Raw genomic sequence first — 25,197 nt, 5'->3', positions numbered from 1 at the left:
CCTTTAAAGAAAAGATCTAGGTCTAAGTTTAGTGAGAGAAAAACACAGGAAAACAAATTTTAGTTAAGGAAGATACTTCTAATAATTAGATACCTCACCCCAAGTAATGGCCTGACTTAGGTAGAAGTAGAATTTTCCAGTACTAAAAATATTACAATTAAGCAGGATTTTCAGACTTTCCTATAGAACTATGGATTCTTATAAATAAGCCCAATAGTTCTGTATTTATATTTCAAAAATTAAATAAAAATAATTGAACTGTAATTTTAAAATAATGTGTTTACTCACATGTTTCAAATACCAAATTTTAACACTTTGGAAATCAGTAACATTTTCCTGAAGTACTGCTTACTTGACTTGCTTTGGTGCAGACCTCTAAATTGAGTTTTTGCATGCTTGCTTGCTTTTTCTGACTTCAAGGCCAGTTATTTACCACTTGTGTGTCTATGTGAATGAGGATTTTTATTAATACCATATAACTGAAACAAAAATACATAAAAATTTGGGTAGTGAGACTGATATAAGACTATAATTATCATCCTTACCCTCTGTTTTCAATTTTTTTTATCAAAACATCCTTTATTTTAGTGATCGATTTATTCAAACATAATATTTCTTTCATCTGTTTTATGTATGAGAATCTTACTAGAAATTGTTTGAATGAAAAAGGTATTCTGTTTAAAGATGTTTGAAAAAGTCTGATGTGAAGGATGGTCAATTCTACCTATAGAGCATATTTTGAATCTGCCTGCTCCTCTTTATTTCTCTTATCTGAGTCTAAGCTACTGTCAGCTGTCACCCAAACAACCTCAAAAATTTTCTAATTGGTCTCAAAATTAACACTCTGGCTCCTGTAATTCATTCTTTACAAAGCAGCTGGAGTGATCTTAAAAAATATAAATCAAATGTCATGTCCTTCCCTTGTCATTCATCTTCTTCTCATTTCATACCCTTCCAACATCATTTCATACTCTTTCATTCTTTTCTAACCTGTAAACACAGCTCTTTGGTGGCTCAGGGCCTTTTCTTCCTCTACTTAGAGTGCTCTTAATTCCATTCTTCACCTTGGTAACTCCTTATCCTTCCTGTTTCAGTTTAAAGGTCACCTCTTTAGGGTAGAGAGTACAAGCTATACTATCTTTAATCACTCTGGGTTAGAAATAGGCACATGACCTAACCTTTTACACTTCTCAGTGCATCTGAGATATTCAGAATTGAAGTAGGGAGAAGAGTATTGTTTCACCTAGCACAGTGTCCTGTGGCATAGTAAGAATTTAGTCAACATTTAGCAGAGATGCGTTCCTGCTTCTGTTTCAAAGTTAGGAAGATGAGATGGGATCCTGTTATAAGAACAAAGATGTCTTCTCTCCACTTGACACGTAGTGAAAAGTAGACAGTATATTTAATAGGGATTGGTCATTGATAAATATTTCACAAATTTAATAGAAGACTGAATGAGGTTAAATGGCTTGACCAAGGTCATATTGCTATTAAATGTTAGTGCTAGACTGAATCCTATTAGGTTCTACAACTCTACAGTACTTAATTTGGCAGTAAGGAAGAAAATACTATTAGTGCCAGAGCTATAATCTCAGGGAGAGCCATTCTTCATCATATAGAATCTGTTTTTCTGAAATACATTCCAATTCTACGTACCAATTCCAGCTTTCTAGTAAAAGCCAGATGGAAAAATTGGGTTCTCCTTAGCTGAGATAAGGGTATGTCCCTGTATTGTGTTGACAAATTTCTTGATGTGGTGAGAATAAAACTGCAAACAGGGTAGGTAGATTTTAGTCCATTTTTTCTCATTGACTTACTGACTCATTAATGTTCTATACACCTTTAAATACCAGAAAATTCCAACAGTAGCTTAAAGAAATGGGAGAAGGGTAACTTTCTCACACAAGAAGTCCAGAAATGTCAGTCCAGAAATTGGTTCAGCTGCTTCTCCATCTATAGTGGGTTAACTTTTGCCCTCCAACTTCTCACCACATGGACGAAGTTGTAAAAGAGCATAGGGATGTATATGCCATCTTTACTAAGTGGTGCTTCCAAGAAGGTTTTACAATAATGAAACTTCTTATGTCCTATTGGCCAGAACTGTGTCCCATGGCCCTTTGCAGCTAGCAAATGACTAGAGAGAGTGAGTAGTGTGTGTATCTTGTGCTCCCTTCGTTTAATGTCTGTTAGCATGATATCCACGTACCTAATACCATAGTAATAATGCATTGTACCTTTTAGATTTACATTGGTGCAGAAGCATACAGTGGAATTTAACCAAGTAGCAATGGCTAATTCAGATGGATCCGAAGCTATGCTGAACAGAGTGATGACAAAAGATAATATTGGTGTTGCTGTGGTATTAGAGGTCCACAAAGAACTATTTGGAGCAGGTGAGTGCATTTTAAAATATTCTTACTACATATATACAATGGAATATTACTTAGCCATAAGAAGAGATGAAATACTGCCATTTGCAACAACATGGATGGACCTTGAAATAATCATACTAAGCAAAACAAGCCAGACAGAAAAGGTTGAAAATCACATTATATCACATATGTAGGATATAAACCTAAAAGCAGCAAATGAACAGGACAAACAGAGACTCATGGACATGGACAATGGACTAGTGGTTACCAGAAGGGAGGGGGAAAATAAAAAAATAAAATGTTAAAAAAAAAAAGATTCAGCAAGCAAAAAAATAATAAAATAAAATAAAATACTCTTACTAAAAATAAACATCATCCCAAGTTTTCTCATGTCAGGTGCAGAGAATCTTGCTATTATTTGTTGCAGTTATTTTCTTGTCTTTTGTGGAAAGTTATGGGAGATGGGCCGGAAAATAGGGCTAATTTTGTAAAGCATGTATTTCTTGACATGTTACTTTCCAGGTAATCTGTAAAAAGGAAAGTCTTTAATATGCCATAAATTCCAAAAGGTTATTTGAAATAGGATATGTTTTAGTTAGGCTGAATTTAGAAATTATGATGAGTTGGAGCTCTTCTTAGCTATATTTTCAGCTTCTAGAGAGTGAAAGCTTTTGTCTTTAAGGTTAAGTACTTGGCACATTTTCTCTAATTTTTTTGTTATATCTGTCTTAGTCATTGTCAGGGTAAAAGCAGATCTTTTATCTACCTGCTACTTTTGCATTTTAGATTTTTTATAGCTTAAAGTTAGAAACTTATGTATTTTTCATATCCATACTTCCCCCCCTACCCCTTTGTACTGCCTACCTTTGAGCATTTAACTGTTGACTTAGCTATACTTTAGGCAAGAGCTAGGAGAAGGTGCAAGATCACATCAAGACTTTATTTTTAATGTTTTTTTCTGTACCTACTAGCTGTAGAAGAAAAGATTTTTGCCTTGAGTTTTTATTTGAATTATTCACATCATGCATATCTTACAAACTTCCTTTTTTCTCCTTTTTTCCAATTTATCCATCATCAAAAACAATCTTTGATATGAGATTAAAATTTTTCTTATTTAGTCTCCATTGTTACCTATTTTTATGTCCTTTCCAGTCTCATTCTTCTCAAAAGTTTGTGCCTTTTGTTTATAGTAATGTAAAAATCGAATTTCTTTTGGAATTTTACTCTCCTTTTAATTTTTCAGGAGTAATTATAAATTATACTATAGACAATTTCATTCTGAACTATGTCTGTCTTGTACTCCTAGAAGAAGAATTTAATATTACAGAAGGTATTTATGACCCCTTTGAAGGGTCAAGTTTTTAATATTTAATACAGCGAACGTTTATTTAATCTATAGCCAAAAGTGACACAATAAAGCTTTTAGGAAAAGAAGAGAGCTTAGAAAATTTTAGCCGAAGACTACACAAAATTATTGGTAATAAAGCCAGATATAAAACCCAAGTGTCCAGACTTTCAGAGCTCACTATTCCCTAAATCTCATTTTTTAAATTACCTTATCTGTGTGTATGGAATGAATTCGTGTTGATAGGAAATTCACTTTCTTATTTTGTGTAAGTTAATATGATGTTACTGGTTTTCTAGTGACCTATCACTGATGTGCCCAGGGAATATAAGATGAATGAGTACTGGACAGTGGGAAGAATTTAAAGTTTAGATAACTCAACTGAAAACCTACCTCACTAGGTTATTGTGATATTTAAATGACAGAGATATTTAAAGTGCTTGTTTACACTAATAACTCAGCAAATCAAGATATTATAATCAAATATTGATTCTATCATGGTATACTTCCTAACTTTAGCATATAGAGTAGGGATCAACAAACTTTCTCTAAAGGACTAGATAGTATTTTAGGCCCTATGGACTGCATATGGTCTTTGTTGTGGTCTTTTAAAAAAAATTTTGGGGGGATGGGGCAGGTATTTCAATTTTATTTTATTTTTTAAATAATATTTTTCAATTACAGTTGACATATTTCAGGTGTACAACAGTGATTGGACATTTATATAACTTTGAAGTAATCACCTCAATAAATCTAGTTATCCACCTGACACTATACATAGCTATTACAATATTATTGACTATATTTCCTATTATATTACATCCCCATAACTATTTTGTAACTACGAATTTGTACTTATTAATCTTGTCCCTTTTTTCACCCATCCCCTGAACTCCCCTCCCATCTGGCAACCATCAGTTTGTTCTCTGTATCTACGGGTTTGTTTTTGTTTTGTTTGTTCATTTATTTTGTTCTTTAGATTCTATATGTAAGTGAAATCATATGGCATATTTTGTCTTTCTCTGTCTTAACTTCACTCAGCACAATACCATCCAGGTCCATCCATGTTATTGCAGATAGCAAGATTTCATTCTTATTTACGGCTGAGTATTATTGCATTGTATATATGTAGCACCTCTTCTTTATTCATTCATCCATTCATGGACACTCAGGTTGCCTCTGTATCTTGGCTGTTGAAAATAATGCTGCAATGAACATATGGATGCACATCTCCCTTGGAAGTAATGTTTTGGGTTTCTTCAGATAAATACCCAGAAGTGGGATTATTGCGTTGTTCGTCTCCTGTTGTAGCTTTTGTTTTAAAGTCTATTTTAAAAGGTATAAGTATTGCTATCTAGCTTTTTGTTTGTTTATTTCAATTTTCATCAGTTATTTTTTTCTATCCCTTTACTTTCAGTCTCTGTGTGTTTTTCAATATGAAATGAATCTCTTGTAGGCATCATATGTAAGGGTCTTGTTTTCTTATCCATTCAGCCACTCTGTGTCTTTTGATTGGAGCATTTAACTCAATTATATTTGAAGTAATTATTAATAAATATGTAGTTATTGCCATTTTATTATTCAGATTTTTAAAGTGTTTTTCTTTTTATAGAAGTCTCTAATATAATACAAAGAAGTCTCTAATATTTCTTATAATACTGGTTATGTTTTGATGAACTTCTTTACCTGTTTCTTGTCTGGGAAACTATTTATTTGTCCTTCAATTCTAAATAATAACTTTGCTGGGGAGAGTAATTTGGGCTTTAGGTTCTTACTTTTCATCACTTTGAATATTTCCTGCCAATCTCTTCTGGCCTGCAAGATTTCTGTTGAGAAATCAGTTGACAGACTTAGGGGAGCTCCCTTATAGGTAACCAACTGCTTTTCTCTTGGCTGTGTGTAAGAGTCTCTCTTTGCCTTTGACCTTTGGCATTTTAATGATGATGTATCTTGGTGTGGGCCTCTTTGGTTCATCTCGTTTGGGAATTTCTGTGCTTTCTGTGCTTGTATGTCTTAATTCCTTCCCCAGATTAGGGACATTTTCTGTCATTTCTTCAAATAGGTTTTCAGTTCCTTGCTTTCTCTTTCCTCCTTTTGGTATCCCTATGATGCAACTGTTGGTACGCTTAGTGTTATCATTTTTTGGATTTTTTTTTCTTGTTGCTATTCTCATTGCTTTCTGCTGCCTTATCTTCCAAATCACTGATTAGATTCTCTGATTCATCTAATCTACTGTAGAATCCCTCTAATTTATTCTTCATTTCATTTATTATATTCTTCACTTGTGACTGGTTCTTTTTATGTTTCTATCTCCCTTTTTTATGTTTTCTCGCTTTTTGTTGAAGTTCTCACTGAGATCATTGAGCATTTTTCTTACCAGTGTTTTGAACTATACATCTGGTAGAACCCTTTAATAATGTAAAACTAGCCTTAGCTCATACAGGCTGTACAAAAACAGGTGGTGGGCCATATTTAGCCCATGGGCTGCGGTTCGTCGACTCCTATCTGGAGGAGTAATTTCTATATCGTGATTACCAGAATCTCAGCACTTTACCTTTACTACTTTATGAGGTAAAGGGGAAGATATAAATTAATGAAAAAGAGTAAAAAAAAAATGGCTATGGGTTTGGGGAGAAAACCTTAAGGTACTGCTATTTTGAAACATATAGCATAACCTTATTCTATTTCTAATGTTTAAATTTAGGTATGAAACCTATTCATGCTGCAGACAAACAACTGCTTATAGTGGCAAATGCCCACATGCATTGGGACCCAGAGTATTCTGATGTGAAACTCATCCAGACCATGATGTTTGTCTCAGAGGTTAAAAACATTCTGGAGAAAGCCTCTAGACCTGGCAGCCCAACTGCAGATCCTAATTCCATCCCGCTGGTGCTATGTGCAGATCTTAATTCATTGCCAGATTCAGGTATTTATAATGTTATTTTCTTATTGCATTCAGCTTTGCATTTACTTCTAGTTGAAAGACAGGCTAGTTCCTAACTTTTGAGTAGAGAATTTCTCTTCTAAATCAGAGAGTGTATCAGTAAGAATACCAGTGATGGGTCATGAGGTAATTGAAGGGAATTTAGTTAAAAAGCTATTTCCAAAAGTGTGTGCAGGTTTAAGAGAAACAAAACAATGAATGCTGCAGTACTCTACCACTCCTTCACCTGAGGGGAAAGTGGTGGGAGATATTACCAGAACTTGGAAAAACGGAGAAGGCCATTTAATAGGAGAGATGCGGTCAATTCCTGGCCAGCCAACAAAGTGAGCCAGGGGACTATATATCCCTACCTCACTGTGCTCTTGTCCTCTGCTCTCCTTCCCATGCTGCCATTGACCAGATCTAACTAGAAGCTGCAGGAGCGGATGGGATAGAAGGGTTTGCTGTTGATGCAAGTGATGGTCAGCCTCTTGAAGTATAGAGTACAGGGGAGACAGGTGATCTGAAGAAGCAACCAGAAAATATTCAGCATAGGTAGCTATCTAGCTTAATAACGTTAGCAACTTTTAAGTGAGTTTATTAAATTATATTTGAATACCGGTATTAGGTGCAAAAGCATGATCAGAATTCTTCTAGGAGTTCGCATTACTTCTTGAGCTTACTAAACTACTTTGTGTCCTAACTTATATTAGATCTCTGTAAAAAAAAAAAAATCAGTTCTGCATTTTAGATATTAAATTTCAAGTGTAAAACATTACAGTAGTACTGTTTTGCTATTACCAATGCGTATTCTAAATTTTATGTATTTTCTATAAGCTATTCTAATTTTTTAAAAATAATCACTCAATAATATATATGAAATAACCCAAATGCCCACAATTCGTAGTACTATTTAAAAAGTCATAAATGTAGAAAACATCTTTTTCTCCTTAGCAAATAAATGCCCAAATCATTCTTTCACAAATGTTTGTTTTTAGCCCCTAGCCACACTGCCACCTTAACCATGTTCTCCTTTCCTAATCCTGTTTGTAAGTTGAATTGCTCTCAAGTACAAATTTTCCCCATCTCAGTTGATTTGTTTAAGCCAATTAGCTGTCATTCGTCAGCATGTCATAGTGACTCTGGAGCCAGACTTCAGGGTTGGATCCTGGTAGAGAGCTGTACAATCTATGACTAATTTTCTTATTTAAGGAAATAATCATTTTATCTACCTCATAGAATTGTTCGTGAGGCTTAAGTGTGTAAAGCACTTAAAACAGTGCCTGGCATGTAGCAAATACTAGATAAATGATAGCTCCTTTTCAGCTATTCACAATATAGATAATGTGCTCATCACTTATTCATTATGTGTTGCTGTCATTTCTGATCACAAATAGAGATGACTAACAGTGTTCATTAATCATAAGAAGGGTTGTGATATTTTTTCATGTTTACTTAATCAGTGACAGCAGTGTAATTTTTTTGAATGCTTCTACTCTCTTCAGCTTTTAAATACATCTAATATTTTTGACCAAGTGATATACCACTACCATATAATGTCTTTTATAGTGTCAGACTGAAAACACTTTAGCTCAGAATGAAGAATGACGCCCTCACATAGCTGAAACTGGACATTGAAATGTTGAAAATGTAAAATCTGTTTTTGTTGTAAATGATTTTTTATTTTTTATGGTTTTGCTATATTTTACATATTCTCAAAGTTGTTAATTGCATAGGAGGGTGAAATACTAAAAATGTAGTGGCTGGGATAATACTCTAATAACATTTAGAGTCAAGACCTTTCTGGTGAATGCCACCTTATACCCTGGGAATCATCTTTAGCCTGAAAGAATCATTTATAAAACTGAAGATATTTCTGGGTCCTACTAATACTTTGCTTTGAAATAGGCAAATAACCTTCAGTTTGATTAAACCATATGAAATTGCTGATTCTCGATTTTTTTTTAACATCAAAAAAGTAATTTCATATGGCTTAACCTAATAAAAGCACTCTGAACCTGGTGCATTCATTTGGCAACTGATTTTGGCCACAAAGTCTTGTTTAAGGTCTTAAGTGCTAAATGGTAGTATTTCTTCCTTCTTTATTTACTAGGTGTTGTGGAATATTTAAGCAATGGAGGAGTAGCTGACAACCATAAAGACTTCAAGGAGCTAAGGTACAATGAGTGTCTTATGAACTTCAGCTGCAATGGAAAGAATGGAAGCTCAGAAGGGAGAATCACACATGGCTTCCAACTGAAGAGCGCTTATGAAAATAACTTGATGCCTTACACCAATTACACCTTTGATTTCAAAGTGAGTGATAGTTGAAATTATTTCAGATATAAACATGTGACAAGAAAGGTATATATTATTTATGCTTAACTGCATAATCTTTAGGAATTTTTAAATTCTCAGACTGTCTTGGCTAAGTATGCACCTAAATGTAAGGTGGTTTGTTAGGTTTTGTCAGTTATTGTTGACTTGAGGATATCTTATTTATCTTTAAATTTTCCAGGTTTCTTTGGGTGGTGGGGTTAGAGAGGATTATATGTAGGGTCTGTTTTACACCCATGTAGTCATACTAAAATATTCCGAGACAGTAGAACACTCCAGCTTAATAAAAGGAAAAGAAAGATATTTTTGGAAATAAGAAAAAAACTCAGATGGCTCATTGTACAAGACCAATTGTTCTTTAGAAAGATTGATTGTAGTAGTTTTCTGTAGTTAAGCCCTTTCCTTTTGGTAATTTTCTCATCTATCTCCATGTAGCTCTTCCATTGTACCTGTTCGATTTTTCTGACATTTCAGGCATGTATACTAAAATCTTATACTGTGCTGAAAAAAAAAAAAACACAGATGCTAGAAAGTGGTTCAGTATAAGAATCCTATGGGGAATATTTAAGAAAATACCAAAGGAAATTTATGAAATGGGCTCTTGCACATCTCTAATAATCTTCGCACATCTCTAATAATCTTTTTTCATTTTCAGTGCTTGTCAGCCTCTTTCCAAGAAACAATAGGAAGAGGAAATAAAATTCATATGCTGATGTTATTAGCTTTTGTAGTTATGAAGTCGAAAAACGTTGCTTAGGAGTTGAATCTTAGTATTTTTGCTGTTAGAGCAGATAATACTATCCAGCAATAGTGGATTTTATTCAGATCACTCGAATGCAGTGATGTGCTAGTAATATTTAATAGCCAGCTTCCTGAGAAAAAGAAGCCCCAATGTGTTTGCTGATTTCTGTGGTATAATCGCTCTCACGATAGTAGATTTCAAGCTCCCAACATAATACCATTGAACGCAGAGTTGGGATAAAGTGCTAAGAAGCAAGCACTAGCTGACTCATGCACACAATTACTCTTGTGTAAGCTTAAAGGAAAACCTCTAGATTTAATGATTCATAGTTTACTATAGGTTAATTCCTATCCTTGTGACTGTAGTGAGACACACACACACACACACACACACACACAGTTGATATTATCTCTGCCAGCACAACACTAGAAAACCTAAAATAAAGTTCCCCCAAATGAGTGTTCAGTAATTTCCAACTCATTTGGGTGCGTGTGTAGGTAAAAAGACCAAATCATTTCTGCCTGATCTAGCCTTTTATAAACTTTTTTCCTTGTCCATAAAGTAAAAATTTTAGAAACAACATTTAGGATATAACTAAGCCATATTCCTCAATCATCTGATTTGTTTTAAAATCCTCATTGATGTTTCTTCAAAAGGTCTTACATGTGTTAATGATAGAATCAAAAATCTTATCAAACCATTTACATTGTCCAAAGAAGTACAGTTAAAGAACCAGAATGTGCATTGTTATGAACGAGACTGTTTGGTGTTTGGATTTATAGGATAAGATGAGAAAGAAGTACAAAGCTATAAATCTGTGGGAAAGAGGCATGTGTGAGAGGATAAATATGCTGGCTGGCTTGATATATGGGTGGGATAGGAAAGATGTCCAGAGAACAAACTAAAGGTATACCTGACTAGTCAGAATTAAGGTTTTAGTCCATGTAACAGTGACCTTTTCAATCTTAAAGAAAGCAAATTTTATGTAATTAGTGCTATTCCATTGAATGCAGTCAGTAAAAAAGGATAGATAACATCAGATATAAAAACGTCATGTGATTAGCATTAACTACAGATGCAAATGCAGTATCTTGCCATTGCATCAATGGAGTATTGTTTTGTTTACTTAGCATTTGTTTATTTTCTTGATCCTTGAATAAGTTAGAAATGTAGAAAAGTGGTTTTTAGAACTCAAGATTCATTGAATCTGGAGCTGATTTGGACTGAACCAAAGGTAAGCAGTTTGGCAAATTACTTGCATACCAGGTGTCTTAGTGAATTTGGGCTACTGTTAACAGAATACCATAGACTGTATGACTTATACAACAACAGAAATTTATTTCTCACAGTGTCGGGTTGCTTAAGGTACAAGATCAGGGTGCCAGCGTGGTCAGGTTTTGATGAGGGCCCTCTTCTGGATTGTAGACAGCTGTATGACAGAGATCGAGAGCATTCTCTGGGGTCTCTTTTATAGAGCACTAACCATATTCATGAGGATTCTACCTTCCTGACCTAATCACCTTCCAAAGGTGGGCCTCTTAATATCACATTAGGGGTTAGGATTTCAACATATGAATTTGGGAGGTACACAAACATTCAGTCCATAACACCAGATAAGCTGAATAAACGGCTTAATTCAAATTGCTGCTGCTGTGCCTCCTGCCACCCTCTGACAAATCTAAGGGTGTGCCTGAACCATTTAATGAAAAGAGGAAGGACAGTTCTCCTGCTATGTCAAGTAATAAATCTTATCAAAAGTGTTTTGATAAGAGCTTTTACTCTAATATTGCAGTCCAAAAAAATAATTACAAGTGATGCTTCTGATTAAATACATCTTACCTTCTGGAGTGTTTAACATTTTCATTGGGGCTTATGCAGAGGATTCTAACTCGACCAGCTGATGTACATAATGACACTAAATATCACTGCAGACTGTACACATTAACCAAAGTGAAAGGATAATACCTCGTACTAATGTCGTTTCTTGACACTTTGGACTTGGAGTATTAATGGCAGAAAGTCCTCCCCTGCTTGCAGGTTCTTTAAGTTGTGGTAAAGTAAGGTTAAGGTATCTAATGTTGAAGAAGGCCCTCTCCCTCAGAAGAAGAATTGCTTTTGTTATTTTGGTCTTGGTCATGTCAAAATCAGCGGACTAAGGTAATTGTTTCAAAATTTCATGACATTTTTTTGTTGTTGTTAAATGTTATCCCACTTCACTATGATGCTATATAAAATATTATCTGGAACTCATTGTATGAATAGATACTTCCAGATCTGTAAATATCAGGCTCAAACTCTTTTAATGTGGGTAGGAAGAAAATTTGACTTTACTCTCTTGCATACACAGCCTGGGGCAGTAAAAGTACAATAGTTTTGAAACTTACTGATTACATGAACTCTGAGGGATACAGCAGAAAACATATGACTCCCTGTTAAATATATATATATATATTTTAAAGTATTGTTATGCAGCAAGGAATCCAGAATTTAGAGTATACCAGGATTTGTGAAAAAAGAGTATTCTAAACTAAAGGACAGAATAGAACAATTAACTGTGTAGAATGTCCGGGAAAGCTGAACTAGGATTAGTAAATCTGAAAACATGCTTTACCATAGCATCATTTAGATGTCTTTGGATATCTTAATGTGCAAATAATTGAAAATAATGCCAATTATCATTAAAGGAATTCATTTCAATCATACCTTTTTATTAACTATGTGTATGTATAAATATTTTTGTTTATGTAACTGTTAGAGTTAGTGCAGTTTCCATGTTTATACTGATATATTAGATCTCACTAACCCAAGCAAGCCAGCTTTAAAGATGCCTAGACATAATTTGGTGTGCTTAGCCTCTCAGTTTGCTTAATGCTTATACACACGCGCAAGACTTTTTGATACCAATAGGTCACTCTGTTTCCTTATTTAGCCACCTTTATTTCATGTAATACCCATTGAAGGAAGACTTCAGCCTTTTTTGATCCATTGTCAAGACAATCAGAAATAAAGGTTACTTGGGTATTTTGGCTTTTACAAATTATGGATTGTTCTTTACATATCTTGAGGTTTTCTTTTTTCTAAGCAAATATTTTTCTTTTTTTTCCCAACCCCCAATCTCCTTCCAGGGCGTGATTGACTACATTTTCTATTCCAAGACTCATATGAACGTGCTTGGTGTCCTGGGGCCTTTAGATCCTCAATGGCTGGTTGAGAACAACATCACTGGGTGTCCACACCCACACATCCCTTCAGACCACTTCTCACTGTTAACACAACTTGAACTCCACCCTCCACTCCTGCCTCTTGTCAATGGTGTTCACTTGCCTAATCGGAGGTAGTGGAGTACTACCCCGCAAAGACGGGGATTTGTTGCTATGGACCTGTACAGTTGTAAATCAAAGTATGTAGGAGTGAAGTATGGCCATCCTTAAGCTGCTTCTTCAGGTTTCTTTCATTATGTGTTTGCTATAAGATTTTGTACATTTTTGTGCATATTGGTATCATTTGGCACTAGGGCTGGAACCAAAGTATTACTCTTACCAAAATTTTAATTTAACATGTTTTTAAATTGGTCCTTTTTCATATTATATTAGCAGTCAATGTTCATAATTGATACATCACCAATTCGAGGCCCAATAAAAGTATATTTGGTTTCAAATGAGCCATTTTCATAAAAGGCAATTTTTAAAAACTATGTAAAATTTTAAATGAAATGATAGCATGCCTTGCTGGGAAAACTTTCTTGAATTTCTGTTTTCCATTATGACAAACTGATTTTTGGCTCCCCAAGTCATTTGCACATTTACAAAGCACTTAAATTTGCTAGCTCTGTACATAAACTGTGATATAGCTTCTAGCCACAATAAGAAAAATTGAGAAATTAAAGATGGTTGTACAATATGCTTTCAAAATCAAGCATTTAACAGCATATGACAGTTTGTTGGGCAAACACTGGTTGTTTTTTTGTTTTGTTTTGTTTTGTTTTCAAGGAATCATTCTGTATTTTGTTCTCCTGTTAGGTATGTATAACCTTATTGGAAGTCTTAATTCTAAGCCTGTCTCTCCAGTTCATTTATAGGGAAACAGCGGGTAATTTCTACTGCCACATACCTTGAAAAAAGAATTTGGTATATTTAGGATGCCCACAAAATTAGTGTCCAGTATTTTTCATTATTCCTATCCACACTTTTCTGCCTGGTTGTGCTGGAAAAACAGATACTATATGATCTATGTCATTTTTGCTGTTATAGTTAAATGTTAAAAAAAAATAACTACTGAATGAAAAGACCCTGATCAAAGTTTTTGAAGGGGAAAGCTATACAGATATTTCATGTGTTTCCCAAAGTAGGTCAAGAGGCTGTTGGTTTTGGCTTTTTGAGGTGACAATGGAAAGGATTTGGGGAAGCGAGAAAACAGGGAGTAGTTGAAAAACCTTGGATCGTTTTTCCTAACTCTAGTTGCCAAATGGCCATAATATGCTTTTAATCTTTGTTTCCGTCGTCTGTCAGGGTTAAATTAAGAAGCTACTGGTTTATTCCCAACTGTTAATGCTCTAGATATGTTGGAATCCTTTTTTTGCCCAGGACGGTCCAGTTGAAAATCTGTGACTCAAGAGGCAGTGAAGGTAATATTGTTTTCTGGGGGAAAAATTGGTTGGCTACTTGATGTTAATTATGGCACAGTAACAGGAAAAGGTTGTGTCTGTGTTTTTAAGTTTTTCTTTATTCTGCTTTTTTGCTGCTATAAGAGTTTTCTGAAATTTATATTTTAAACTTTTCATGCACTTTACTGTTTCTAGTCTCAAAATGTGATATTTTTAATAAACGAGAAATTTTCCATTATGTGAATGAAATTTTAAAAGAAGATAGCCTATATTTGTGTCTCACTAATATATAAAATACAGGTCAAATTTAAATTATTTGATTAGTTTTACATATATACAATTTGTCTCCTCTTTCAAACCTGACATCTTAGGCTGTTTTATTAGTCTTGAATGATGCTTTTCCTTTGGTCATTTTATACTAATTTCTTCCATAGTAAATGAATCAGGCTAAATAATATAATATTTCCCCCGAAGGGAAGTTTTAGTGGATGAGGGTGGTGGGATGATGTAATATCATATATGGGATTGCATCAGAAGATTTCTGTGAAGCCTAAGCTCCCCTTTAAAAGTGCCTAATGATGAGGCATTGTTTGTCATCTATATAATTGCAATGTCATTGTAGTTGAGTGAAGTTTGATGTGAATAAAATATTCTTTTAAAAATGTTAAAGAACCAGAATAAACACACACACAAAGAAACAACCCTAAAGATGACAGATTTTCCTCAGTGTGCAGGTATCCCTTCTTATATACCTCAAGCATTCAACATCTAGCCATGCAAATTGATTACCTGAAGCATAGTACTGGAAAGTAGAATAGCATGAAAAACTTAATTTTGTGGACATTACCTTTTTTTGTAATCAGCTACTGTATTTTTTTTTTTAAATCTTTTGTTTTAGGTGGGTTTTCTGCTCTGGAGGTATCTGCACTTACAAAACATTTTCCTCCTTTCATATACGCATGTTAATTAGCAATGTGAGCAATATTTCCTACCATACTTCACTCCCAATATTTTTTGAGATGTTTGTATAAAATGGAATTTAAAGTTCACTTATGATTGTATATGAACCACAGAGGAGCCCATTTATTAATAAAAAACTTTTTTAATAGTTTAATGTAGAGGGAAAAATAAAAACAATTGGGAAACATTGTAAACAGTTTAAGTTTATTTTGTGTATGATCGAGGCACTCTGTTGCAGGAAGGTGTGTAATTGGGTTCTCTCTGCTTCCAAATGCACTCTTTCAAACCATTCATTATCCTGTGTATTTTTAATGTGGTTTTAGTAAATGTTGGTAGTAGCTCTGTTGAAGTAGGTAACTGTGTTATGGTTTGGGTAGCACACACACTCTTGGGGCATGGTAACCCAAATTTCATGTGCACGGTTTCCCTTTAGCCCACTGCCCAAATTTCACACACCCTTCACCCTTTGTTCCCTTTGTGAAAGGAGTGGTATCTGTTTTGAGCTGCCAATTCAGATGATCAGAAATGCTGCTCTCCTCAGTATTGTCTTGTTAAAACGCATGCCATTTGGAACTTTGGCAGTGAAAAGCGAAAAGGAAGAGGTGAATGACATATGGTATATAGTCAATGAAAGTAAAATATTTATACTCATAAACTTTCTAGTTCTCAGAATAAGTTAATAAGCTTTATGCCATGGGGCTGCTGCATATTTTATCTGAAGATAAAAGAAAATTTGGGCATTTTTAGATTGTGATAATCTTTTTGTTTTGTTTTGTTTTACTGTTAAATATGATTTCTAATGTTTAAGAACTGGAGTGTTCTTTAAATTTATTAAAACAGTGTTGTTTGAGGAAGGGAAAACTGCACTGTTTGCCATTACAATAGTCATGCAAGTGCATGTCAAGTCACCCATTCTCTCAGGCATCAGTATCCGCCTCATAGCTTTACACATTTTGATGGGGAATATTGCAGCATCCTCAGGACTGACATCTGGGAAAGGCTCAGATCCACTTACTGCTCCTTGCTTGTTGACTTTGTTTTAAAATATTGTGCCTGGTGTCAACTTTTAAGCAACAGCACTGCCTAAACGCAAGCAGAGAACAGAATCCCAGCACCATTCTATAGGCAACTTTTTAGAATTCAGATATAGTAAATCTGTTCAAGATTTATGATGTTTTATGTAAAAAAAAAAATTTTTTTGTACAATGTAGCTGAATATTTTTGTTTCATTTCTTTGATGTAAGACGTGTGAACGTTTGTTTGAATATCACATGTTAAAGTCAGGTATGGCACAATGGGTTCTGAGACCAGCTTTCCCCCCTCCCATTTGCCTTGTTCCAAGCTCTTTGTTTTCAAATTACTTTTCTGATATTAATAGGCAAATATTTAATTTTACTAATAAGCATCCTTTGTGAATGTATTAAAGAAGCCACTGTGTTTTAGTGTTGTAGTTTGCAGAAATATAAAGCTTCGTTCCTAATTTGTCCCTATTCTTTGGTGTCTTAAAGTTATATATTAAATCACAGAAAAATTTCGCAAGGGAGAAAGTTGAAAGATATCTAAGATTCATATCACTTGATTCTGTGGTAGGTTACATTAGAATTGAGGATGTGGCACATTAAAACTGGAACATGGACAAAAATTGTGTTCCATTTTAAAATTGTATCTCCTAAATATATATTGTTAAAAGGGTGAAAAATTAAGTTTGTGTTTGCGAGAGTTTTTAAAAATCACTAATGCCATTTATAATTTCATATTAAATAGCAAGGAGTAGAGAAAGCACAAGAAGAAATTGGTTAAATGTGTTCTTTGATGGAACGAGAGACATAGTTCATCATTCCTAATCCAAGGCTAGATTTACTAGCAATAAAAATTGACAGTGTCTCAATATTTTATTTCTAAGGTCTTATATTTTGAGGGATTTTAATAGCTTTGTAAAATGCACTGGCTGATCAGTAGCTTCAGTCACAGAAAACATCTGTTTCAGATAGCCTTTGGCAGGCCATAAGAATAATGGTTTTATAGCAAGCAAAGACTTTATGGCATGTTTTCAAAATAGCGCTCATCTATACTTACATTTTGCCAGAAATGTGAAATCTCACATTTGTAGTCTTTTTCTCTCCCACCTGCCCTCCCCATTTAAAAAAAAATTACCTTTCTTGAATGTGTAGAAGATTTGTTTAACCTTTTTCTTCTGAATTGTGTCATGTTTGTAGAACTCCGAATTATAGGTAGTCAAATTAACTAGGGAAATTAGAATATTTTTCTAAACCATAAACTTCAACTAAAGTTTTGAAATTGTACACACACATGAGAACTTTTATACTTAGGGTTGCTTTGGATGATTTAAGTTTTTTAACAACATCGTGGTCACCAAATTTGAATTCAAACATAAGTAAATTAGTATTATCTTTAACCTGGTCTATTTACCAAAGTTGTAATGTTTCAAAACAGGATGCCAAGAGCATTTTTCATTTTACGGAATCATTTGCAAATCTTTATAAGCTTAACTGTAAAAAGAAAAATTCCTTATACCTATATTGTAGGGTATTCTGAACAAGATCCACAGAAAGAAGGGGAGGGGAGACCGAAACATTTCTTTTCAAGAGGTGGTGAAAGCATATATGCTTCTTTTAAGCAAATACCTTTATGTAAGTTTTTCTGTTAAATCACAAGTCCTACAGCAAAAACAAAAAAACAAAGACACCAGGAAAAGCAAGCTTTATTAACCTAGTTAGTAATTTCTTTTGGCATAGATGTGTTTGGTTAGACCAGGGTTATTCTTGTAACCAAAGGAAAACAGCATTTTGAAGTTTATTCAGCAAACATTATGCCATTGAAGTAATGGAAGTTTTTAAGTAAGATAGTTTTTACTTTCAAAGTATATGAAATAAGGACATTTCTGCCTATTAAATGTTAATTTTTATGGCATATAGTATAAACTCAGCATTGTGCTGAAATTAGAAGTTGTGTCATGAGAAACAAATCACATTATGAAAAGGGTTTGCGAATGCCAAGTGATACGACTTTTGGCATGGTACATTCAGCTTTCAGAAACTTTCAGAAGGCATAATTTGGAGCCTATTAGTAGTTATTTTTTTTAATAACAATCTCCCCAAATTTAGATAATTTCCCTGTTTGTATGCCTGTCACTTTTAACTCTGAAACATAAGAATCACGATAGCCCTCTCAGAAGTGGTCCTTTCTTGCTCATTTCAGTTTTGTGTTAATATCTAATTACTGATATATGACTATATTTTCTTCCAAGCTATCTATGGTTATGTGTACCACATTTGTTTAAGTAGTTATCTTAACTCACACAATTGGCTCAGCATTGATGTGTCAAACAATGGCTTTGCTTTTTATGGAACAGGCTTAGTTTCCTGCTACTTGTTTCAATCTTGATGCAGTAAGTGATGCAGTAGTCTGGGTGTGTATTTATTCAGAAACTGTACTGTTCTTTCTTTGTGCTTAACTTGCTAAAAATATATTCCCTTACCTGTGAAATTCCTGAGCGGTGCTCTGCCAACTTTTTTGGTGGGGGGAGGGTTGGGAGGTTGGATGGCTGTGTTATGAACACTGGATCTGGAATTGTTCAGTGTTGTGAGTGGCAAATTTTTTAAACACCAGCAGCACTGCGAAGTGCACTATGGGCATTCGTACAGTTGTCCAAATGCAAGCAATTCTTTCATCTAGGAGAAGCTGAGAAATAGAGTTCATTAAAGTACTTGGAATATTGTGAGGAGGATGAACATTTCAGCTTTGGTTTTTGTTGTCTTTGGAGTGGGATGGTATGGACAGAGGTTTTTTTGTTTTTTAAGAGAAAGAGTATATGTACTTTTTCTCTCTGAAAGTGCCAGAGTATTGGTCAAATTCACCATGGATTAATTTGTATTGTGTATTGTGATTTCTGTCAACTATAAAACAAGTGCCAACTCATTGTCCATGAGATGACCTACTCTTCCACTCAATTTACCATTTGAATAGGGAAGAAGAGTTATTTATTTTCAGTACTTGGCATTAAATTCATTGTTTTGCATACATTTGAGTCATTCTGTGGCCTATAAAGTGTTTTTATAACTAACTAAATGGTTGGAAAGCAAAGCACATGAGTTTAAAACTGAGCAAGATGTTTTGGTAATTTTTTCCCCGAATACTTTATAGTTTCTATTGATACTATTCCAAAACAAATTTTACTGTTTTAGGTTGTGTATTTACTTTGCTTTTGTCCTAAGAAAAAGTCTAGCACTAAATCAATTTGTTATTGTGTACTAATAATCAGTTTAAAATCTAAGATTTTCTTTTTTTTTTTAAGTTAGAAGATTTAATGAAGTGCCATGTAATTGTAGCTTAGTAGTATTTAATGTTTAATAGACTGGTTCTGTGGTGTTCTAATCATTTAACACTCTGTCACCCCTGGAGAAAGCGATTCTACTCTTACTGAACACATTCTCCGACAAAATCACCAGCTGCTTTATTTTTCTATTTATTACAGTTAAACAGTTGATGAGGTCTGAATCTTGACCAAACTGCTCAGCTGAGATGTTTTTCACACTAGACACTGTACAAAATATGCGTGCAAAAGGACACAGTTGGGTGGTAGTATTTTTCATTAATGTGAACATTGACTAAACAAAGCAGTTCTGCCTTTTAAATCTTGTGGCAGCTCGGAAGGGAGGTGCTTAAGAACCTTAACTACTATGTCAGCTGACAAAATACTTTTTTCCATTTTGGAGATTGGGTACTGCTCACACATGATGTATAGGGCTAAATATATGCTTGTTTTCTTGCACCTGTGTACTTCCCTTTCCTTCCCCTGTAGGCAATAAATGGCCATTTTGCAACTGCATACCTTTGTCTTGGTTTTTTACTCTTCATGTGTGCAGTACATCTCTTACAAAGTGAAGTAGGGAGAGCCAGGGTAATTCAGGCAAAAAAATTACAAATTCATGCAACGTTGTCTTTTTTTTGGTTAAATACTATATTACTAGTTAAACAATACTTTAGATTCAGAGGTTAGTCATAATTATGAGACTTAACTTTGGCTGAAGAAATCTGAGTAGAAGGACATGAGTCACTTCTGAGTGGGGCTTTACAAGCCAGTGTGCAATTTGCCATATTCCCTTTTCTTGCCTTGGTGATCATGGGGAGCATATATTGAGATCAAACCTCTCATCCTATATCCTTGAGTGACTTTGATAAACAGAGATCTCCATAAGACATGTGTGAGTGAGAAACGACTGCTAAATCTTAGTGTCTTCATACAATAAACATTTGTTATTATGGCATAATCTAGCCCATCCTGACTGCTAGACACCATCAGACAGATCTGCTGAATTACCAGTATTGATCTGCTAAGACCTAGAGTAAATTGGTTTAGCAAACAAATATCTACTATGAGCAGGGTGCTTTGGAGGATATAAAGATGGACAGGCTCCTTGTCCTCTAAGAATTCACATTCCAAACCCTCTTCTATTTATGACGCAGGAGAAAATACTGAAGTGTCTTAAAGTAAAGGTATGTTAAATCTTAGGATTTTGGAAGGGGGTGGGCAAGGGCACAGTAAAATAGTTCTGAAAATTATGTTTAGGGATATTCAGTTGAAAAATGATTTTAAGATAGGATAATTATGACATTCGCCAAGTGTCCTTGCATTTAACCATGTGACCTTAAACAATGCATTCTCATTGGTAAAATGGATATGAGAAACTAAATCTTACGAAATGGTTCTCTCAAAAAACAGACACCAAGACAAGGGCTTGCACACGGGTGGTTTATTTGAAGAAGTGATCCCACAAAAGCAGAGGACTAGGAAGAATGAAATCAGGAAGGAGAGAAAGCCAAGTCAAGAGTGCATTGTTGAGCTGATCACTTCTCTGGGTAACAAGCATAAAGCTGCCACTGAATATCTGAGGAGCTGAATAGGATGTTGTTTTCATGTGGGATGGGAAAGGAGAGACTTTATTTACAGGCTCCCACTTCTCGTGAAGCAAGGGTTAGTCCATGAATGGTAATTCCATTTCCTATCCATGTTTGTCTATCAGTCAAATTCACTAAGCAAATTCCTACAGATATCCCATACAATAACAGTGGAGAGATGGGATGGTGAGGTACAGAAAACAAACATTTGGTATAGCTGAGGCAAAATGCTATTAACTTGCACTTGTGTGCAACTGGTTGCCAAGGCAGTGGTGAGGAGGTGAGCTGAGAGAATGAAGCACAAAGCACAGAGGAGTTTGACACATCGTACCTCCTTGTACCACTGAAATCTGGACCCACTGTTGTCTATTTTATCAGAGCCTTCTAGGTCATGACAGGCTATAACCTCAAAATATAGAGGAATAGTGGAACAAGGTATATAGTCCACTGCTGCAGCTGGTGCTGAGGCTATTAGTATTTGTCATCTTTCCTCTTCCATTATGTATTCCAGATTTTACTCAGCTTTGCACCAACACATCAGTGGGTCTAGATTCTTCCCTAAAGAAGGGTGACCTGGACCTTCACACCAACAATTTTTTTATGCTAATTGGGCTGTGATGACTGAATTTGCCCACTCATCCCTGGGCATGAAAATGAGCTGCTGGGTAAATCCTTTGGGTTATAGACATGCTTCTTCCTGCCTCTCACTGTGTAGCTGTAACCCTACTCATGCCAATGTGATGAATCTTTGCTTGTATGCCAGTATCGTTAGCCCCAAATGACTCCTTTCAGGGAGCAGCCTACATCCAGTGTCTGTGCAATGTGTGGGTGTAAAGGCTCAGTCAGTCCAAGTACTTCAGCAACTTTGAAGGGCATCCCATCTTGAGAGTTCCCTAGGGTGCCTTTGTTGAGACTGCATTGTAACCCACCTACTTCCTTGGTCCAGTTCTAATTCTTTTCACAGGTTTTGATTCGAGAGCACTCGTACATTTACTGCACACTAATCTCCATCTCAAAGTATGCTTCCCAAGGAACAAAACTTGCCACACCCAAGTTTCAAGGTGTCATGCCAACAGGAAATCAGGACAGCCTGCAGGACTCCTTGCTAAGACTTTAAATTTTGAATCACTAGTGAGTACTACCATATCAAAAAATTGTTCTTCATGCAGACTGTCAAGTCTCTCTGGTCCAATACTTTTAAGATCCAATTTCCACATGTTTCTTCAGTTCCTGGTCTTAATGTTAGCCCAGGACTTAGAATTCTTTGGTTGTGAAAGGTATTTTTTTCTGATGTAGGTGCTCTATTCCTCTGATCACCATAGTTATTGATCTTGAGTTCAAAGAGAAGAGGCATGGGTAGATCTTGAGGGCAAGCATCATCTTTTGAGGCACCTGCTACAAGTGAAAACTTGGTAAGTTATCCAGGCAATGGAAGGTTTCTTTCCTTTAACAAGGGAGAGAACCCTGAGGAGTCAAGGATATCTGGGGAGTCAATCTTCTCTGGCTTTTCTACCAAATGTCTTCATCCCAGGTTTTAGAGTCTCACTTTGAATGCACAACCTTGAAGACTATGCCTGCACTGGTTGTGGTTCTGCTACCATTATACAAATCCTGGGCCTGATCTTTAGCACAATTTGCCTCATGGCTGCTGAAATAATGGTTACCAAACACGACTCTGGATATAGATGACTTGGCATATTTTGAATTATAGTTGGCTAATCTGAGGCTTGTCGTTTGCTTTTTCTCAAGGTATTTAGAGTCAGTTTTGAGAACCAGACAACCCCACAATCCTTATAATTACTATTGTGTTGTACTGTTTTAAGTGCTACTGCTTTCCATGTAAGCCAATTCTTCCTTTTCATCTGTACTTCACATCCACCAGTGAAAGCATACTGGAGTCATCAATCAGCAATGGAGTGACTAGAAAGTAAGTGATCCAGGTCTAGAATCCCATCTTGACCATTTTCTTTCTTGGGCTACTTCTAGTAATGACTGTTTTAGCCTATGTTTCCCCCAAAGAGTAGAGCCTGAGAGATCTTCCTTACAGGTAGTTGATTGGGGGAAGTGATCTCAAGAAAGAAGCATGGGGACTGGGAAGAGTCAACCGGGAGGAGGACAAGCCAATTCAGTGGTGAGTTCTTGAGCTCTGTGGGCAAACAGTATAGGTAACTGAGGCTTAATCCTACTGGAAATCCTCCAAAGAGCCATGTAGTCGCACCTGAGAATTGTACCTGAGGAGTGGAAGATAAGATTTAGCCAATGGCTCCTTGACCTTCTTGGTCAAAGTTGACTTACCTGGATGTTAACTCTCATATATCCAGGCTTAGCTTTTTCTTCAAATATGAAATGGTGAGAGATCTTGAACTTCTGTTGAAACAAATCAAGGAAATAAAATTACAATAGCGAATGATAAAGTTATTAAAATTTAAGCATAGTCCTGTGGTTTCTAAGCACATTATATGTATACTTGTAACCTTTTCTTCTTTGTGAGTCATGCCAAATGTGTAAATTAATACAAAAACTAGAACTTACTGTTACAGGGTTTAATATGTGCCAGCCACTATTTATATGCTTTATAGACATTAACCCACTTAATATTCAAAACAACCCAATAAAATGTGTACTATAATTATCTTAATTTTGCAGGTGAGGAAATGGAGGCCCAGAGAGGTTAGTAACCAAATAGCTGTGTGATCTTGGGCATGACCTGGTAAAGGAAATGGGAACAGGCTCTGCAGCAGGCTAGAGTACAAATGGCCCTTCCCATTGGATTATGGGACCCTGAAGACCAATGGTGTTAGAAGTCCAGCTGCTGTTCCACTTGGGAACAGGGAGAAATATGTTTGGCACCCAGTAGTACACTTGGATGACTCTTGATATTTCCTTGTCCCATTTTGCTGTTAAATTGACAAGTGCAAGAATCATGGCCTAAAAGTGCATGGTAACCAGGTCCTAGGTTACCCCACAGCCATCAAGACCAGCAGAGGTGCTTGCTGAGAATGAGAGGAAGCTGGGGATGAGTGGATAGTGGAGGAGGGAGATTATGAGTATCAATTGTAGTCTCAGCTGCAATTGAAAGGCTTAAGTTCATCTCACTAACTTTTCTCTGGTAAGTTTGGGGGTGGCATAGATGGAGATAATTGCAGAATGTATTATACAAACCAAGTGACTCTGAGTGGCTCTGGTGGTATTGTGATGTACCACTCTGATTCCCCTCTTCAGTACTAAAACACTTGTTCATCTTCTGAGAATGGGCTCTCCACTAAAACTCTCCCTGATAATGACCCTAGACTGAGGAGGGACAGCTGCTTTACCCCATTCTGAGGAGATGCCTGTCTGCAGCCAATGACTGTTGAATGTGTGGTTATTAAGGCTTATTCCCATCACATCAGAGTATGACAATTCTGAAGTGAAACACCAGTTCCAGAGCCCCCATGGGAGCTGCTAAGGCTTTTGTTGTGACCATATTGCTTCCTTCATATCCCAAGTTGATCCTGAACACTCTTCCACAAAATTTCCTGAATGCCAATCTCCATCTCAAAATGTTTTTCCTGGGGTATCTACATGGTAGGTGATTATATTAGTTGTCCCAGATTGTAGAAATCATGCAGAAAACTATAATACTTGGCCTGTAAAATCCCTATATTTATGTGTATATATTTCATAAGTATATATTAAACACTTAAAACTGCAAAACGTAGAAATAAACATTTAAAAGGTCGATGTAGATCAAATGGTGCAATTTATAGGGATTTGTTACTTCATGTGGGTTAGGTTTAGAGCTGTCTATAATAAAGGATTGAATTTGTTAGGATTCAGTTGAAAAAACAGAAGTGATTATTTCAATTAGGGTAAATAAAATATAGGGAATGAGTTAAAATGGAGGAGGAAAAAATTAAACAGTGGATGGTGAGGTAACATCCAACAGGCACTACAACCTTTAAGCCACTGAAAATCAGGAGGAGATGGGGTTACCAGATCTAAGGAAGTGGG

General features: G+C 35.5%; 1 protein-coding gene across 3 annotated transcripts in view; it reads left to right on the top strand.

Annotated features, from left to right (window-relative positions):
• CNOT6L (CCR4-NOT transcription complex subunit 6 like) overlaps positions 1-20,134 on the top strand; it is a 99,670-nt gene extending 79,536 nt beyond the window's left edge. For all 3 annotated transcript variants that reach the window (XM_011360581.2, XM_023530885.1, XM_023530886.1), the window contains 4 exons: positions 2,242-2,393; positions 6,422-6,646; positions 8,757-8,959; positions 12,848-20,134. In XM_011360581.2, coding sequence (XP_011358883.1) covers positions 2,242-2,393; positions 6,422-6,646; positions 8,757-8,959; positions 12,848-13,060 — 793 coding nt within the window. In that variant the 3' untranslated portion in view covers positions 13,061-20,134. The remainder of the gene's footprint in view (positions 1-2,241; positions 2,394-6,421; positions 6,647-8,756; positions 8,960-12,847) is intronic.
• Positions 20,135-25,197: the final 5,063 nt, after the last annotated feature.

Source organism: Pteropus vampyrus, unplaced genomic scaffold (genome assembly GCF_000151845.1).
Source record: "Pteropus vampyrus isolate Shadow unplaced genomic scaffold, Pvam_2.0 Scaffold56, whole genome shotgun sequence".
NCBI classification, from domain to species: domain Eukaryota; kingdom Metazoa; phylum Chordata; class Mammalia; order Chiroptera; family Pteropodidae; genus Pteropus; species Pteropus vampyrus.
Note: the sequence above shows the minus strand (reverse complement) of the source record. Positions and strands in the feature narration are given on the sequence as shown.